Genomic DNA, 19,255 nt, shown 5'->3' with positions numbered 1-19,255 from the left:
TCCTCTTCTTAGCCAAACAAGTGCACTAAGGTGTCCTTAGAGGATCAAATTGTGATATGGTTTTCATAATCATTAATATGATCATAAAACACGATACTCAAGTACTCTCCCATCTTTTCAGATTGGAGAAACTTTTATCTTTCTGCCGAATTTGATTCTTCTTATTCATTCTGCTATACATTGAGAGTTTTCAATGACTCAGAATTATAATTCATCTTATAAGCATAACCATATTTACTAACTTTAATAAACCATAAACAATAGTCTTATCGTTCTTTGTGGTGGACCTGACCGGTGCGCAACCAAGTGTAGCCAATCTTCTAGTCCTTCACTTAACTCACCTCTGTATATGAACAAGGAATTAGTCCTAATTTCCCAAAGATGAAGGTTCTCATTCATCATACAACACAAGTCGCATGATTCCAAGTTTATGTCCAATTGAAACTTGGGTGATGAAAATCTTTCTTTATTTGGTAAATTTAGACACTACCACAAACGAAAGAATAAAATCCATATTGCTAAAAATTCAAACATCAATTTTCACATATGCCATTGCAAGGAAATATAAAATAAGATCAAATATTTTCCTTATTTATATAATTGCGGAAAAACTTTTCCTTACAATGTAGTTACAAACGAAAACTATGTTATTACAAATTTCTAAGCAATCTATCATAACTCTTAAGCAGCAGCTTAAAAATCCAATCATCGAACCATGCGATCGAAATCCATCTCTTCGCGATGAGACTCTGCATGCCTAAGCTTCCTTTGATCCTGAAGTAGAACCATGCAATTTGATTCTACCGTCTCTTAGATCTCTCAGGTATTCAGGGCAACTTCACAACCAATTCCCCTTCTCTTGGCAATAGAAACATATGGACTCTTTGGGAATGGTACACTGGACAATCTCAGACATAGCGTTTCCCTTTCCCTTGGAAAGAGAAATCTTTTCTGACTTCAAATGTTTCAATTGTCAATGTCCATGGAAGTTTGGGAAGTAGATATTCTAATCAAATTTGCATTACCAGTGTGCCAAGTCATTACCGATTCAGCAGCAATTAGAAAATATGTATGATCGATAAGGGACATGTCGTGGTCTGTCATATAGTAGTCTTTAACAAACTGACTATACGACTCGGGAAGTGACTGAAGAACCAAGTCAACAACCAACTTCCTCGACACAACGACTCCTAATATTCCCAATCTGTCAATGTGTGATCTCCAAGACACGTGCCCACACAGACCTTCCATCTTAGTGTTTTCTAGCCAATAGGTCTTAAGTGACCTTGAACTTTTCAAGTCTTTGAACTTGTGGGTTAGGGAGAATAATTGGAGGAGGTGGAGGATGTGACGTATGATATTGTTGAATATCATCTTCATGTGGAAAGCCTTTTCCAACAGATTCGTGAAGACCATAGTTATCTGACCTAGACATCTAAAAAGGAGAAATTAAAGTTAGTTGATTTAGGTGCTTAATATAACACCCAAAACGAAATATTAAGGCTAGGACCTAACACAATATTTTAGAATTGCGAAAAGGGATGTCGTAATCCAATTGTAAAATATTTGAAGGTAGGTAAATGATGATTTACCAATTTCCACCATAAAAAACGAAATATATCATCAAGTTTTAATTGGATTGAAATTCCTAGATCCTTTGAGATTCATTGAACTTTTCAATGGTTAACCACACACGCTCCATTGATTTATGATTAACATCAAGCTACCCTTTGCCACACATTGTCAATCCCAGATTAGTGCGTCGGTTAACCACACACGCTCCACTAACGACTTAACAAGGTGCAAAGTGCAATTTCATGGATTAGCACAATTTTAACAATTTCCTAAAGAAACTAAGATTCTAAATTTAATAAAAGTTTAGTTACTTTATCTATTTTTTATCATTATATTTTTAATGAGGGAGAATTAATGTCCTATTCTACCCATTCGGCTAACGATCCTCCACCAGTCAAGGAATTAACCTTATACCTCCCTTATAGACCGGCTTTGTGAATGAGGCTTATTAACGGTATGACCTGTTGTATTAATGTCTAAGTCCATAACTATAATTGGTAAGACTTGACCCGACCCGGCATGGTCCATTTGGGTTGCATGGCATCATGCATTTGGATAGACTATAATGAGAGAAATAACACTTAAGGTTTGTTAATATATTATAAGTTCTAATATATTAATAAGGTTATTTAATTAGTACTAATCAAGAATTAATTTGGAATTAATTAAGTGATCAAAAGGAGTCTAATTAAATATATGGGTTGATTGTGTAAATCATTCATTCTTATATATGTAGGCTTGTGATCCAATATTCCTTATGTTGGACTAAGTCCATGGGGTGTCCCATGGATACTCCATGGAGGTTAAAATCCATGGAGCATAGGGAATGGGTAAAGTTATGAGTTACATGGTGTAACTCTAATAGCCACCATATAAAAGAATTTTATGGCTCAAGAAATCGTGCACTTGTGTGTGAATATGAGGGCTAGACGATTTCAAGGAGTGTTCCATTTATCTCAAGTCATTCCATGTGCATTTGGTGTTGTGTGAACCATTTGAGGTGTCACACTTGGGGCACCAGGCACTCAAGCTTCATGAAGACAAACTACATCAAATAAAAGGTATGTATTGTATCCATTTGATTACCCAAGTATCAAGTATCGTATGCTAGATAGGGTAATACCTTGGAAGTTTATAATTGCATGTATAATAGAGAAAACATAGATCCAAGGTATTTAAGGTTGCATGTACACTTAGGAGTGTTAGAATTCTCAAAACCGAACATGACCGACTTGTCTTATACATATATATATATATATATATATATATATATATATATATATGTGTGTGTGTGTGTGTATATGTTTGTATATATATATATATATATATATATATATATATATATATATATATATATATATATATTATTAAACTTATAATATTATAAAGTATAAGGGTTGAATTTTAACTTTTAAAACTCTAGGGTTTGGAATTAAAGTTTCATTAGTGAGACTTCACAAATTCCAAATCTTGAGGGCATGTTTTAACACTTGTCTAAACTCTTCAATTCTATAACTTATGAGTTAATGTTGGTTTTATGCAAAGACTCTTGATTTTCGATAACTTGAGGACAAGTTATGGAGTTCATTAAAACATTTATGATAAGACTTTTCATGTTCCATAACTTGAGGAAAAGTTCTGGAATCCATTAAATAACATTTAGATCAATTCAAGCAAGGAAAATTATCATATAATATTCTATGGATCTAATTTAACTCGTAGAGCAAGACAATTCATATCAAATAATACAAATAATTAACTTATTATCTTAATATTTGACAATTGTCCTTTCATTTCCATAACTAATGAGTTTAATGTCATTTTAATGTATGAGATTTTTCATTTTCCATAACTTGAGGACAAGTTATGGAGGTCATTAAAATTCATTTAGATCATTTTCTAACAACTAAAATTATCACATAATATACAATCTAACTTAACTCATAATCAAGATAATTTCAAATCAACAATTTGAAAGCAATTTTGTTTATCATATAAAAACAACAACTATTTTAAAACTTTGACAATTATCTTGTGGTTGGATGAGTACAAGCACTACCATATCGTAAAGAGTAAATTACATGAATGGTCCCTATGGTTTAGTGTAATTTGTACGTTTGGTCCCTAACTTATTTTTTTAACTCGGAAGGTCCCTACAGTTTGTTTTTGTTACACGTATGGTCCCTGTCTTACCTAAAAAGACTATTTTGCCATTGATTTTTTTTAATTTATTTAAATAAACACACCCCCAACTCCATTTCCCTCACCTTACCTTACCTACCGCACCATTTTTTCTCTATTTAAATAATAGTCTTGTTAGGTAAGATAGGGACCAAGCTCGTAAGAAAAACAAATAGTAGGGACCAAACGTGTAACAAAAACAAACAGTATGGACTTTTCGAGTTAAAAAAATTAGTTAGGGACCAAACGCGTAAATTACCCCAAACCATAGGGACCATTCATGTAATATAATATATCGTAAAAAACATTTTCAATGATCCAAAACAGTTTATGGTAGTGTTCCCAATCCAAACTAGGCCAAGAAACTTTAAATTCTACAAACAGAGCCTTCAACTCGTCGAGTGCATGAATTGGACTCGGCTATTTGCTTTGTTACTGAGTGGACTCGTCGATTCTGTTCATGGACTCGGCGAGTTCACCATTCAGAGGCCAAAATTTCGACTTTTTCAGCTTTGAAAAACTAGTAAACATCAAATATAATAGAAAACAGTTATAGGCTCTGATACCACTGTTGGGTTTTGAGCACTATAACACTCCCATGGTGCGCATGCAACCCTAAATGCTTTAGATCTATGTTTTCTCTAATTATACACGCATATTTCCAATTCTTGAAAGCATTGTCCTAACTAGCATACAAATTGTCAAATGAACAATACAACTAGTTAGATGACTTACCTTTTAGAAAGACTTACAGTTATTGACCTTTGAAAGCTTGAGCACCCCAAGTGTGATGCCTCTAATGGTTTACAAACACCAATATGCAAGAGGGGGCTTGAAAGAGTGGGTTACCTAGCAGAAAATGAACTTCACTCTCTTAGAATGAGTAGGGTAATGATTTTGGCACTAGGGGGTTTATTTATAATGTAGCAAATGCTAGTGTTACACTTTGTAAACCCTAATGCTCCATGACCTACCACATTCTTATGCTCTATGGGTTTCACCTCCATGGACTATCCATGGATTAACTCATTTGTTTAGCCCATCTAAATAATCATGGATCATTGGCCCACACTATAAGAATCATTGATTTACATAATCAATCCTCATGTATTTAATTAGTCTCTTTTGACCACAAAATTAATTCCAAATTAATTCTTGATCAATACTAATTAAATAATATGATTTCAAATTAATATATTATACTTGTAATATATTAATAAATCATAAATAACCTTATTCTCAAAAGTCCATCCTATCAAATTGCACTGGTGAAGGCAACCCAAAAGGACCATGCTACAATCGGGTCAAGTATATATAGTTATAGTTATGGGCTTTGACACCAAATCTAACCCTTTTATACCTGGTCGTCAGGTGTGTGCCTCATAACTGATTTTGTTGAGCATTCCCTCGTGAGTTGTGACGTAGCAAATCCATATTGAAGGATCTCATGTCACACATTTTTGCCTCGTGCCCTCGTTGGCTAGAGGGGAATATTTGATATTTTAATCATTATAGCTGTCGTTAGATGGACAAATGGAACTCTATGATTGGTCCCTCGTTTGTCAGGGTGTTATTCCTAGGAGAAGAGGGTATGTCGTAGTTCTTCCCCTTAACCGCCATACGAGTGAATCCACATTGGCGAAGGACTGGCCTTGGCCTCATACTGGGCATGATCAGGTTCTACCCAAGCCAAGATCGGCGTTAGTTTGACTTCTCCTTTTTGACGTTCTCCCTGAGGGATACATTAACAAACCTGTATTTAACAAAAACTCGGTCCTACAAAAACACTGAAAATTAAAACATGAGGTGTTACCATTAACTATCATACAAACTATAGCAAACAAATAATAATTACATCAATACATAATAAGGAATTTGACAAGCTCCACTCGATTCTCTATCTTTTAACTTCTAACTTCCGTTTATTATCTTTTGTCCTTAAGTACAACCTGGGATACATGGCATTAAAAAGAGATACGTAAGACAATAATGTCTCGTGCAATATACAGGCTTGTGACCTAAAAAATTTCATAGAATTTACATGAATATCATTTCATATATAACAAAACATATCATGTCATATCATTTCATACATATCATATCATTAGATTCCTTTTTCCATTTCCAAGGCCAATGTGAAAATAAAAAAAATAATCAATCCACCAATATATCAATCATCCAAGGCCAAGGTGAAAATAGCTAATCAATCCACCAAGGTATCATTCATACAAGGCCAAGGTGAAAAGAACAAAATAATCCACTAAGGTATCATGCTTCAAGGACATCTACTTCGTAAAGGGATGTACAATCCCAATAGATTCCTCCTAAGCCTCTTATGAGGTATCATGGGCCGGACAGTTTTTCATTATGCATTTTTACTTTTTTATCTTGGCTTTCACATTCCATATTATCAATATTCATAGATCATATATAATAGCAAATGATGCTAGGAAGATATACTTTGAAAAGACACATTTCACATATTAAAACATTCACTCTTCCAAAACATTCTTTGCTTTCAAAAACATTCTTGCTTTCAAGTCATTCTTAACATTCTTTTCAAACGCATTTAACACTTTCATTTCAAAACATTTCATATTTCAAAGCAGTGGTATTTAATTATCATAAAAACAATTTTCCATGTACCGCAAAGTGGGAAAATTCCAACAGCTACTCACCTTAATCATAAGAAGATTGGCTAGTCCTATTCTAATTCCATTCCTTATAGCAACACTCTAAAACACCACTAATATAAAAATGTATAAAATTCGATAAATGACCAAAATACCCTTCATATGTTCCATTACTAAATTTTACTGCTCCAACTCATCCCTTATGAAACAAATATCAAGTTAGGTGAAAATTGTGCGTAAACCCGTGTCTATATACAAACGTTATGAGGAAAATAATAAAGTTCAGATTTTGGTCGAGTTGGGCACTCTGATCCCCGCATGCGGGACGTACACTTGACCACCCATATCGCGTCCTGAGGCACCCAAACACATACAAAACTACTTTTTTGTGGCTTACACTTTCTTGGACGGTTTTAGTTGTTTAGGTAAACAGTTGTAACACCTTTAAAGGTTTCCAAGCACTATTAGAGGGCGTTTTGTCATGTCCAAACATTTAACATAATTTATAAAGTCCTCAATCAAAATGCTAAGTTCATAATACTTACAAGCACTCAAATGAAAGGGTTAAGAGCTCAATTTTATCAAAAACACTCTTCAAGAAATGTAACTTACTCCCAAATCATTTAATAAGTCATTAATAGGGTTATGGAATGTACAATTCTATTCCAACTTTCCCATTTTTCCTTTTTGAGTTCAACCTACATGGATTCATCTAATAATCAATCAACACATAGTATTTTGCATCAAAATAATTATAATAGCATCCATTCATGGTGATGAACTTCATTTGCCCAACATATATACCATAATACATAAAATTCATAGGTGACATCATATGTTCCCAATTGCTCTTAAGCTAAAAAAATCACTAAATCTAGATCTTTACTAGCATCCTTTCATGTTTATGTTCCAATGTCATCTCTAGAGTGCTAATTAATCTTTATTAATGTCGTTCACTTCTAATATGTCAATCATCATGTAGTTATCCATAGATTTCCCAAAATGCCCTTATGGCAAAATATTCCATAAATTCAACTAAAGATCATTCAAGTCTTCATGTCTTTGCATTCATATCACATCATTAGTATCAACTAATGTTTATGAGTGTCATATACTCATCAAATCCTCACATACAAATGAGTCCATTGTTTTCATCACAATTTCCCCCAAACAAATAGAAATCCATGTTTATAATTGATTCAATCATAATGGATGAATTTGAGCATTCCAATTGGGTTTGTTACTATCAAATATTGTCTAGGTCATAGAATCCAATCCTATTTCCTCAACAATTGCAATATCCCCAAGTTGGCTTTTCTAGGGTTCATGGAGATTTTTACCCAAATCATCAAATCCATAAAATGGGATGATTGGATTGAGATTAGAACCATGGAATACACTCAATGGAGGTTAGAAAACCAAACCCTGATCATTAAATCCCAGAAAACTTGATATTGGGGTTTTACGCACTACACAAACTCGATTTCTAGGTTAAAGGGAAAGAGATTTTACCTTGCAAGCATGTGTTCTTTCCCTTCTTTGCATGGTTGCCACTTGAATGAAAGATTAGGTGGTAAATGATGAATAAATTGCCACTAGATAAGTCTTTTTGATTATGACCAAGATCTAGAAGAGAAAGGGAGAGAGTGTGCATCTTATTTCCCACTTTGTTTACATTTAGTCCCTCATGTTTAAGCATTTTGCTAGTTTTTACCATTACTTAATTTATTTTCACATTTGCCTAAAATGGTTACATAAAAAATCCTTCTCCTTCCATTATATAAATTTTGTAGTCCCTTCCATTATATAAGTCAACACTTTGGTCAACTCACTTTGCCAACTTGAAACTTTTGGCCCTTGAACTTTTAAAATGTTGTTATTTTCACTTCTAACTTTATAAACTTCATATCAACCACTGATATGATTATTATTTAATGATTTAACTATATAAATCATCATTCACTTATTTACTTTAAAATTTTAAGAACTTTGGCTTAAATTTTCGGACGTTACATTTTTCCATCTACTTCAACACCCCAATTTGCCAAGTTGGATCAAAGGCTTTAAAGGTTTTCATACTTAAACACCCTATGGTTGTTTTATAATCTTTCTAATTCGTGTAATTGTATCCCTAATGGTTTTGTTTAAAATTATCTTAAAATAATAGTTATTCTAAAATTAATTTCGTTTTCCTTATAAGAATAAAATTTCGTATTTAGTTATCAAAACCCATCAATGTAATCCTATCACATGGAGCTCACAAAAACATAGTACAATATCACTTAATTTCATCTTGTGAAGCCGAATATATGGCTACAACAACACATCAATCACTATGGTTAAGAAGTATGTTGGCTAACTTGACTTGATCAAAATGTGTGAAGATATTTGTTGACAACAGGTCCGCCATAACATTAATGAAAAACGTGGTATTTCACCGGATAAGTAAAAATAATAATACATGATTTCATTTCATCCACGATTATGTTGAAAAAATTTTGATTAGTGTAGAATATGTAAGTGGTGAAGAACAGAAGGCAAACATCCTCACTAAGGCACTACCACGAGCGAAGTTTGTTGGGCTAAGTTGTCAGACCCCTGACCGAGGTGGTGGAACATCTCGGGCTATGCGACTAAGTTCATGGATCACAAGTAAACTGAATATATATCACAAGTACACCAATAAACAAAACAACATTTGTACTCTATCTTTAAGTTAGAATACAGGGTTCTTACATATAATAATAGTACATGAATTGCCTTAATACGTAGACATACATAAAAAAAAAAACTAGTAAACTAGATTGCCTGAAATCCATGATTATCCATCTTTTGAATGCTTGAATTAGTGATTCCCTGAGAATACATGTAGTTTTGACGGTCAACACAAGGTTGCTGAGAGTTATACGTTTTCTGCTAATAGTAGTCATACTTTTAAAAATTCTAAAAAATGTATTTCTTTAAATGTATAACCATACTTAAAACAGTGTTTGTAAAGAATATTTGAATAAGTTTTGGAAACCTAATTGTATCTTTGCATAAGTAATTGCATACTTAAAATAATTTTGAAAACAACCAAGCCCATGGTTTGAAGTAAAAGAGAGATTCTAGTTAATGTTTATAGTGAGTCCTATAACCGAGCTATGTGACTAAAGGTATTCCCTACAACGCTTCATTGCACATCGTAGTAACGATAGTAGTTACTTATCACCCGCTTCGATTGATCGGTCGAGGTTGTAGCTAGCAACTGCAGGTGGGGATGTCAACCCTGTATAGATCTATACATACGTATCACGCTCTGAAGATTAACGGTTATAGTAGTACAGGTATGCTAAGTGCTTTGATTGAGATAATGAATATAGTCTCACTAAAATGCCCTTAACTAAGGTATGTGAATAGTTCTCATTCGTAACTTATAAGTAGAGAAGTTACTAGGCATAATGAATTGTATAGAGTTTATAAAAGCCAAAGCATAACTCGTATGCATGTATAGTATAAGGTACTCACTTTTATAACGAAGTATGTTTCAATAAATGTTCATGTATAACTTTGTACATATATACGCATAACTTAAATCCTTAGAATTACTGTTGAAAATATGCTTTAAGGAATCCACTAATGAGCAATAAAAGTAGTTATGGTTTTGTCAGTTTTTATTTTTGAATTGAATAAGTTTAATTAGGAGTTAGTGGATAGTTATTCTCTAGTTAATTTTCAGTTATGAATAACAACTATATAAGCTGATGTAGTACAATGATTTTGATAATTCTAATTTACAATTCCAGTCATTACATAGCATATCTCCCTTGTTCACTTTTCTCCTGTTTACAACCTATTGTCTTCTTTTCTATTTGTTTAAAACTAACAAATTGGTATCATAGCATATTTCTTGAGGGATTTGTGAGGACAAATGGCAGAAAGTAGTGTTTCACAATTCACTATTCCTATGTTCAATGGTGATAATTACCAGCTATGGGCTGCAAGAATGACATCTTATCTTGAAGCCATGGATCTTTGGGAAGCTGTAGAAGAGGACTATGTTGTTCCTCAACTTCCAGAAAATCCTACCATGGCTCAAATCAAAGTTCACAAAGAGAAGACATCAAGGAAGTCAAAGGTGAAAGCAACTTTGTTTGCTGCAATCTCTACAACCATTTTCATAAGAATTATGTGCCTCAAAACTGGAAAAGAAGTGTGGGATTATCTGAAGGAGGAATATGAAGGAGATGAGAGAATTCGAGGCATGCAGGCTCTCAACTTGATCAGAGAATTTGAGATGCAGAGAATGAAAGAATCAGAGTCTATCAAGGAGTATTCAGACAGATTACTGGATATTGGAAACAAGGTACGGTTGCTTGTCTCTATGTTTTCAGATTCAAGAGTCGTTGAAAAAATTCTCGTTACTGTACCTGAGAGATATGAAACTTCAATAACCACTTTGGAGAATACAAGGGAACTGTCAGAAATTACTTTGGCAGAATTGTTAAACTCATTACATGCACGAGAGCAATGTAGGCTTATGAGACATGAGCATGTTGTTGAAGGTGCTCTACCGGCCAAGCATCGAGATGAACGAAAACAAAAGAAGAAGAATGACAAAAAATCCTCATCGACTTCTGTTGTTGAAGATTTTGTCAACAATCAGAATCAAACCAAAGTTTAGACTCCAAAAAAGAATTATCCACCTTGTAAGCATTGTGGTAAAATGGGTCATCCTCCATTCAGATGTTGGAAAAGGCCAGATGCAAAGTGCAACAAATGTAATCAGGTCGGTCACGAAGCTGTTATATGTAGAAGCAATACTCAAAAGCATGAAGAAGTCCATAAAGCTACTCAAGATGAAGAAGACCATATGTTTGTTGCATCTTGTTATTCAACAACAATTTCTCCTGAATTTTGGCTAATTGACAGCGGGTGTACAAACCACATGTGTAATGACATCAGCCTCTTTAAAGAGGTATTTCCTTTGAAGTCCAGGAGAGTGAAAGTAGGCAATGGTGAATACGTTACAGTCAAAGGAATTGGAACAGTTGCAATTATAACTACTTCAGGTACAAAAACTATCTCAGATGTCATGTATGTACCAGAAATTGATCAGAATTTAATAAGTGTTCCCTAGCTGCTAGAAAAAGGATTTAAGAATTGATGCAGGTCAAAATGAATGGAAGAAGCATGGCTTATGATCTAAAAGAAGAAGAGAAAATGGCCTTTTAAAATAAAGTTAGCAACACTAACATATGGCATAAGAAGCTTGGGCACTGTCATCTTCAAAGAATGCTACAAATGCAAAAGGATGAAATAGTGAGAGGTCTTCCAAAGTTAGATGATCAACTTTCAAATTGTTCAGCGTGTCAATACGGAAAACAAAGTAGGATTCCATTCCATAAATCATCTTGGCGGGCATCAAAAAAACTTCAACTCATGCATACTGATGTTGCAGGACCTCAAAGAACACCGTCATTGCAAGGTAATGTTTACTACATTATTTTCATTGATACAAGAATGTGTTGGATTTACTTCATGAAGTTCAAGTCAGAAGTGCCTGATGTTTTCTGGAAATTCAAAAAAATGGTGGAAAACCAAAGTGATTGGAAAATTCAAGTGTTGAGGTCTGATAATGGCAAGGAGTATACATCAGAAAAATTCAATATGTTCTGCGAGGAAGCCGGCATTGAAAATCAGCTCACTGTTCCATATTCTCCATAGCAACATGGAGTTAGCGAAAGAAGAAACAGATCCATATTGGACATGGCCAGAAGTATGTTGCACGATAAGGAGCTGCCAAAATATTTTTGGGCAGAGGCTGCTAACACAGCCGTGTTCTTACAAAACCGGTTACCAACACTTGCTTTGGAAAGTAAAAATCCTTTTGAAGCATGGTTTGGTTATAAGCCTTCACTAAGCTTTCTTAAAGTTTTTGGGTGTGTATGTTTTGTTCACATTCCTCAGGTTAAGCGTGACAAGCTGGATAAAAAGGCCATCCCAGGCATCTTTGTAGGTTATGGTTCAGTTTCTAAAGGTTACAAAGTGTACCATCCTCAAACAAAAAAGATGACAATAAGCAGAGATGTACATTTCAATGAAGACGAGCAATGGGACTGGAACAAGAAAAATGAACAAAAAGGTGTTTCTTTTGGTGACAATGCAACAGAAGAATCAGAGGATGAACCGATAGATGATGCCTTGGAAGACGAGTCAATTGATGATCCTCCCGTAAGAGGTACAAGGTTACTTACAGATGTCTATGTAAGGTGTAATGTTGCAATTAATGAACCATCTAATCCTGAAGAAGCCCTGAATGATCCAAAATGGAAGAAAGCAATGTTGGAGGAGTTGTCTATGATAGAAAAAAAATAAAACGTGGGAGTTGGTTGAGAGACCAGAAGGAAGAAAAGTCATTGGTGTTAAATGGGTGTTCAAAACAAAGCTCAATGCTGATAACACCATCAACAAATTCAAGGCTCGACTTGTTGTTAAAGGGTATGCTCAAATTTATGGTGTTGACTATTCTGATACTTTTGCTCCCGTTGCAAGGTTAGATACAATCAGATTGTTACTAGCCATATCTGCACAAAAAGGTTGGAAAGTGTTTCAACTAGATGTGAAGTCAGCCTTCCTAAATGGTGTACTACATGAGGAGATATTTGTAGAGCAACCAGAAGGTTTCAAGATTCAAGGCAAAGAAGATAAAGTCTATCTACTAAAAAAGGCTCTTTATGGTTTGAAACAAGCTCCGAGAGCTTGGTATAGCCGGATAGATACTTACTTGCTGGATCTCGGTTTTGTTAAAAGCTTATCTGAAGTTACTCTTTATGTGAAACATAATGAGAATGATATTCTTATTGTCTCTCTTTATGTTGATGATTTGCTTGTGACAGAAATAACAAGAGGCTCATAGATGAGTTTAAAAAAGAGATGATGCAGGTTTTTGAAATGGCGGATTTGGGTATCATGTCATATTTTCTTGGCATGGAGATCAAACAAGACAAAAATATGGTGTTCATCTGTCAAAAGAAATACGCAAATGAAATTTTGAAAAAATTTCAAATGGAAGAATGCAAAGCAGTGAGCACCCCAATGAATGAGAAAGAAACATTTAGAAAAGAAGATGGTGCATATAAAGTTGATGAAATTTATTTCAGGAGCCTAATCGGTTGTTTGATGTATCTCACAGCGACAAGGCCTGACATTCTCTTTGCTGTTAGTCTTTTATCGCGATTTTTGCACTATGCAAGTGTGATACATTTTAGGCCAGCAAAACGAATATTAAGGTACATCAAAGGTACCATCAATTTTGGAGTCAAGTTTGAGAAAAATCAAAGATTCAAGTTGCATGGTTTCTCAGATAGTGATTGGGGAAGATCAATTGATGATATGAGAAGCACATTGGGCTACTGTTTCAATTTGGGCTCAAGTATTTTCTTATGGTGTTCAAAGTAGCAGTAGATTGTAGCACAATCTACTGCAGAAGCCGAATTCATAGCAGCTACAGCAGCCACAAATCAAGTTTTATGGTTGAAAAAGATTATGTGTGATTTGCAAGAAGAACAAAAATTTAGCATTGATGTTTTTGTTGACAATCAAGCAGCTATTGCAATATCCAATAATCCGGTATTTCACGGGAAGACAAAGCATTTCAACATTAAGCTCTATTTTTTGAGAGAAGTGCAACAAAAGGGTGAAGTCTTTCTAGTCTACTGCAAGTCTGAAGACCAGCTAGCAGACATCTTCACCAAACCACTTCCGGTCAGCAAGTTTGAAGTTTTAAGGCAAAGGATTGGAGTGTGTAGTCCTTAAAGCAAGGAGGAGTGTTGAAAATATGCTTTAAGGAATCCACTAATGAGCAATAAAAGTAGTTACGGTTTTGTTAGTTTTTATTTTTGAATTGACTAAGTTTAATTAGGAGTTAGTGGATAGTTAGTGGATAGTTATCCTCTAGTTAATTTTCAATTATGAATAACAACTATATAAGCTGATGTAGTACAATGATTTTGATAATTCTACTTTCCAATTCCAGTCATTGCATAGCATATCTCCACTGTTCACTTTTCTCCCCCGGTTCACTTTTCTCCTGTTTACAACTTATTGTCTTCTTTTCTATTTGTTTAAAACTAACAATTACTACAAAGTTTTATGACATGCTTTTTAAGACATACAATGTCACATAAAGTCATAGAGTTTTGTAGTAAAAAGGCATATGTTATTTTTATTAGTTGTATCATTTTAACAACATAACATATGAAAATATTGAGTTTTAAAACTATATTATGTGTTTATAACATATAAATGTCAAACCAATATTTTATAAACTAGTTATAGTTTTTACATTAAATAATAATATTTTATGTGTATTTTTGCATAAACTAGCACAAGTAAGCACATGTATTCTCCTCCAAAGCATATAAAAATATACAAAAGGGTCCGTAATACTCACCTTAACATGTGATTGTCGATTTGTTTCAAGAACTTGACGGGAGTAACTGTAATTTTTCGCTTCTAAAACGAACCGTCGGGACTAACTTTGTTACCTATTTAATCCAAGGAAAATGTTGGTATAAATTAATAAGTGTGGGGGTTGTTTTGTGACTTAACTAAACTATATGGTTGGGTTGTTAAAATAAATAAATTGGATGGGACCGATTTTGTTAACCATTTCCAAATGAGGGACTAAATTGGTTTATTTAAATCAAAGTTTGGGGCTTTGGATTTATTTTGTAAACAAGTTCTATGGGAGGCGTTTATTTCATTAATTGGATTTCATGTTTGAAGAGTTAGGACCTGTTTTGAAAGGAATTTTCAAGGGATGGGGTTAGGAATTAATTTGGAATGGGAGTTTGGGTGGTTAGGACTTAATTTGCAGAGAAATTTCGAGATTGGGTAGGTTTTGTATAAATCAATTTGAAGTTTTAAGGGTGGAGTCAATCACCTCTTATGATCGATGCATGCATATAACTCAAAAAAGGAATTACATATTCGTTTTAGGCAGTTTACTATCAAATGAACATCACACAAGTATACAAGGGAGGTGGTGGCTTTCAAAGCCCCAGTAAAAGGTGGCGGCACCAATAGCTGCCAGCGACAGTGGGGCGGAGCTACCATGACAACCTCCGTTCTTTGGTTGTAAACGATGAGAGAAGGTGCTGGAGTGGAGGGAGGAGGGTAAATTCAATGTGGGTTTCCTTGCCAAATCAGTGGAGAAAGTGGTGGAGGAGTGGTGGTTCGGTGGTGTTTTATGGTGGTGGAAGGGTGGTATTGTGGTGGTGATAAAACCTAAGAGAAGAAGAGAGGGAGAGGGAGAGATTGAGAGAGGAAGGCTGTGATTTTTGTGAGGAATGAAGAAGCCATAAGCTTCTATTTATAGTTACGAAGCCCCTCAGACCAAGAACCACCATGGTTGGACACTTACACACTTAAGACATACATGTTTGTACCTTGAGGATGGAGTGTACACAAAAAGGAATGATGGTGAAGAGTATGAGTGATCACATAGGCAAGGGCAAGTCCAAGAAATCAGATTTTTTTTGTCTAGCAAACTCATGTGGGTCCCATAATGATGTCACAATCCCATTAATTACTCAAAACATTCCTAGTTTGATGTATCGAGATCCCGATGACGAATAATTTTTTTTTCGAAAGTGTCGTTTGATAGAATCGAGTTCAAGGATTCCAAAAACCCGAATGGATTAATTTTTCGAGTTGTAGAACTCCGGGAAATCGCGCTTAAATTTCCGCGTCAAAATGGCACGAAACACTCAATTTTTCGACTTTTGCAGATATTTTCGCTAAAAATATTTCGAGTATGAAATTAAATATTAGACCATAGTCTAAGTCCAAAAACGCTCTCGGAATTTACATTGGAGGTGTGCAAGTGCCTCAGCGGCTCGATTCAGTTTTAACAGTTTAAAAAAAAATTAGTGTTTTAATGGTTTGTTTTTTATAACTGTCATATCTTTTGCATACGAACTCCGTTTAGAACATTCTTTATATTTTTGAAAACATGGGAACATGTACTTTGAGATTAAAATGTTTACTTAGCTCACTCTTTAATATGAATTTTTAGTTTTTTTAGACGCGTTAACTTGGATTGTAGTTTGAACTGTTTGATTCGTTTGTCAGTTTACACATTTGGAAGTAAGATAGCATCTGATATCTTATACAAGTTGAAATGAACTCATTTATTTTATAAAAGATGCACTAAAACTCAATGAGTCAAATTACAAAGAAATTTACTATGAATTAACCGTTCACAGTCTTTGATCTAAATTCTGAGATGTCACATGCCTGAACTGAGCTTCTGCAACTGTTGGGAGTCAAGAACATGGAGGACACAAATCAAAATTAAGGAGAAAAGTATTGGAAGTAATGTGGAATTAGTAAGCCTTTGACCTAGTAAATTGGAGAATAAGGTGCATATGTGTGCCAATAGTTTAAGAGTGAGTTGCTTTGATAGTTGGTTTATCTGTTACCTATTTTCTAGCTTAGTAAGCAAGTATTCCTGTAGTATTTAAGAGTTGTTCAGTCTTTGCTTTTCTTGTAATTAGTAGTCGTTTATTCTTGGTGTTGTTGCAAGGTCCTCTGTGCAAGTCTAGCATCATCTACGTCCTACAAGACCAAGTGTTACCCTCGAATACCCAGTAGCATCATTATGAATCTTTGATACTGGGAAGATCAAACTGATGGTTTTTGATGATGTAATCAACAAAATCTGACTGACTGTGTACTTTATAGAAACTGATTGATATGTGTACTTTTTTGATTTGGTACCTATAGAGTGATTAATCTGTGTGCTAATTTAACTATTTCCCTCCTTAAGAAATTCCTTAACTAAATCAATCTAATTACGAAGAATACTCCAAAAATGATTATCAGAGATTGAGGGAGAAGTTGTGATGCTACTTGATCCCTGATATTATTTAACATTAGTGGGTTGGTATGTGAATTAAAAGATTATAATTGGACTGAAACATGCATTATAAAGGGATATGGAGATGTGGATTCCATGGATGCCGCCGTTAAAGCACACATTTATGAAAAAATAAGGAACAAATAGAAAGATAGAAACATGCATAGGATGAAATCCAGTTTCCAGTTCTCATCCATCCACATCCGAATTTTAGACTTGTACAATCATGTTGTGCGTTAATTTTAAGGCTTTTTTTGAATTCTAAATTTATATGCTTTATATAATTTATAGTTGTTTTTTGTTATAGTAGTTTTTGACCATCCTTATAAAACATTTACGGGTGTGTCGTTACTCAGGGTGTCTTTTAACCCCAAGAAATTCTTTAAAATTTGATATCAATGGTAATTTAGAGAAAAAATGACTGCATACTTTGTGAATTATCACTAAAACGTACATATATATACCTCAAAACATCATGAATCCACTCTTCGCATTGCTCTCATAAGGATCAATGACAACCGAAAGAAACCAAACAATAAAAATACATGATCATATTGAGATAAACGTTATGATACATTTAGATCATAAATTATTGATAAGATAATGATACATATGTATCCTGAAATTCATCAACAAAGGTAACTTCATTGCCATATACATAAGGTATACTGCATGGCATGGTGTAAAACACTTACTCAAACCTCCTGGACTTGGGCCTCCTTTGCCACTTCAACTTCAACAACTTTGGCATCCTTAGCCACAGCCACATCTTCAACATCTTTCTTCACATCCTCAACCTGAAAAGCAGAAACTGGAAAAGTTCTGTAAAGGCCAGAAGTTGCCTTGAAAGTGATCTTTTCAGTGTTGGATTCATCAACAGATATTTCATCCAGTGTGAGCCACAACAAAAGTTCCTTAGTCTTCACACCCTTCAGATTCTTGATCTTCATCTTCTCCATGGTTGCAGTAACCTCAGTTCCATATGTTGCAAGCCTATCGATTTTTTCAAACTTGTGTTTCTTTTCTGCCTTTTGTTTGAGCCACACAAAGCCGGTCTCTTTGACATGCCCACACTCCTCAATGTCTTCCAAAGGCAAGAGGCCATTAGGTAGCCCCATTTCTGTGAGCAAAGCCTTTGATTTTTCTTGACAAATTGCATCACCATGGCAGATGTCTGATGCAGATGCTCTGATTTCGTCAGTCACAAGAGACATTTTTGGTTTAGTTTGAAATGGGAATTTGGTTATATAACTCTTTGTATGTTGTTGTGGAGTGGGATGAATGTACGATTAGGGGGTTATGCTACTTATATAATACACTAGATATTTAATTGGTCTGGGTTCTTGTAGTAATTACCAAAATGCCATTTTCAAGTTCTGCGTTTTGGTAATTCTTAAACTATGGGTTGGTGTAAAATCACATCTCTTTAAATGTTTGATAGAATTGACCTTTCTAATATCATCATAAATTCAGGGTCCAAACAACCTCGTTTTTTGGTAAGGTGGCACCCAAAAATCGTTTGATATTTTATTTTAACAAGGTTGTGATGTTTCTTTTTAATACAAATAGTTTTTATAAATATCCTATTCAGAATGTGGGTAAGTCAAAAATGAAAAACCTAAATTTTATAGAAAAATACATTATCGTGCATGAAAAATTAGTTTCAACCAAATTTCATTATACAAAAGATTCTTTCATGAAATTTTAAATCCAAATGTATCCCTATTTTATATCAAAAAGTTTCTAATTCGGTAACTACTTTGAAACACAATATAATTTTGCACAAACCGCTTTAAATCTTATTTAACCCTATTAGTTATTTCCATCACAATCAACTACTATTATCAATATATTATTATTATTATTATTATTATTACTTTAACTAATTGATATATAATATAATATTTTGTTTCTATAAGAAAAAATAAGAACAACGATTGGAATCTTATTCAATTAGTTTCAA

At 34.2% G+C, this 19,255-nt stretch overlaps 2 protein-coding genes across 2 annotated transcripts; one reads left to right on the top strand and one right to left on the bottom strand.

The window, feature by feature from the left end:
• Positions 1-10,299: 10,299 nt before the first annotated feature.
• LOC145050182 (uncharacterized) lies at positions 10,300-11,052 on the top strand. The gene has a single exon (XM_078998472.1). It carries the CDS (start codon positions 10,300-10,302, stop codon positions 11,050-11,052), a length of 753 nt encoding a protein of 250 aa, XP_078854598.1.
• A 6,764-nt stretch (positions 11,053-17,816) lies between these two features.
• Positions 17,817-18,592, bottom strand: LOC145053617 (uncharacterized). Its single transcript, XM_079001694.1, has one exon. It carries the CDS (start codon positions 18,504-18,506, stop codon positions 17,988-17,990), a length of 519 nt encoding a protein of 172 aa, XP_078857820.1. The 5' UTR covers positions 18,507-18,592; the 3' UTR covers positions 17,817-17,987.
• Positions 18,593-19,255: the final 663 nt, after the last annotated feature.

This window comes from Lactuca serriola, chromosome 5, assembly GCF_051521515.1.
Source record: "Lactuca serriola cultivar US96UC23 chromosome 5, Lser_US96UC23_V15, whole genome shotgun sequence".
Lineage (NCBI taxonomy): Eukaryota > Viridiplantae > Streptophyta > Magnoliopsida > Asterales > Asteraceae > Lactuca > Lactuca serriola.
This window is presented reverse-complemented; position numbering and strand designations above follow the sequence as displayed.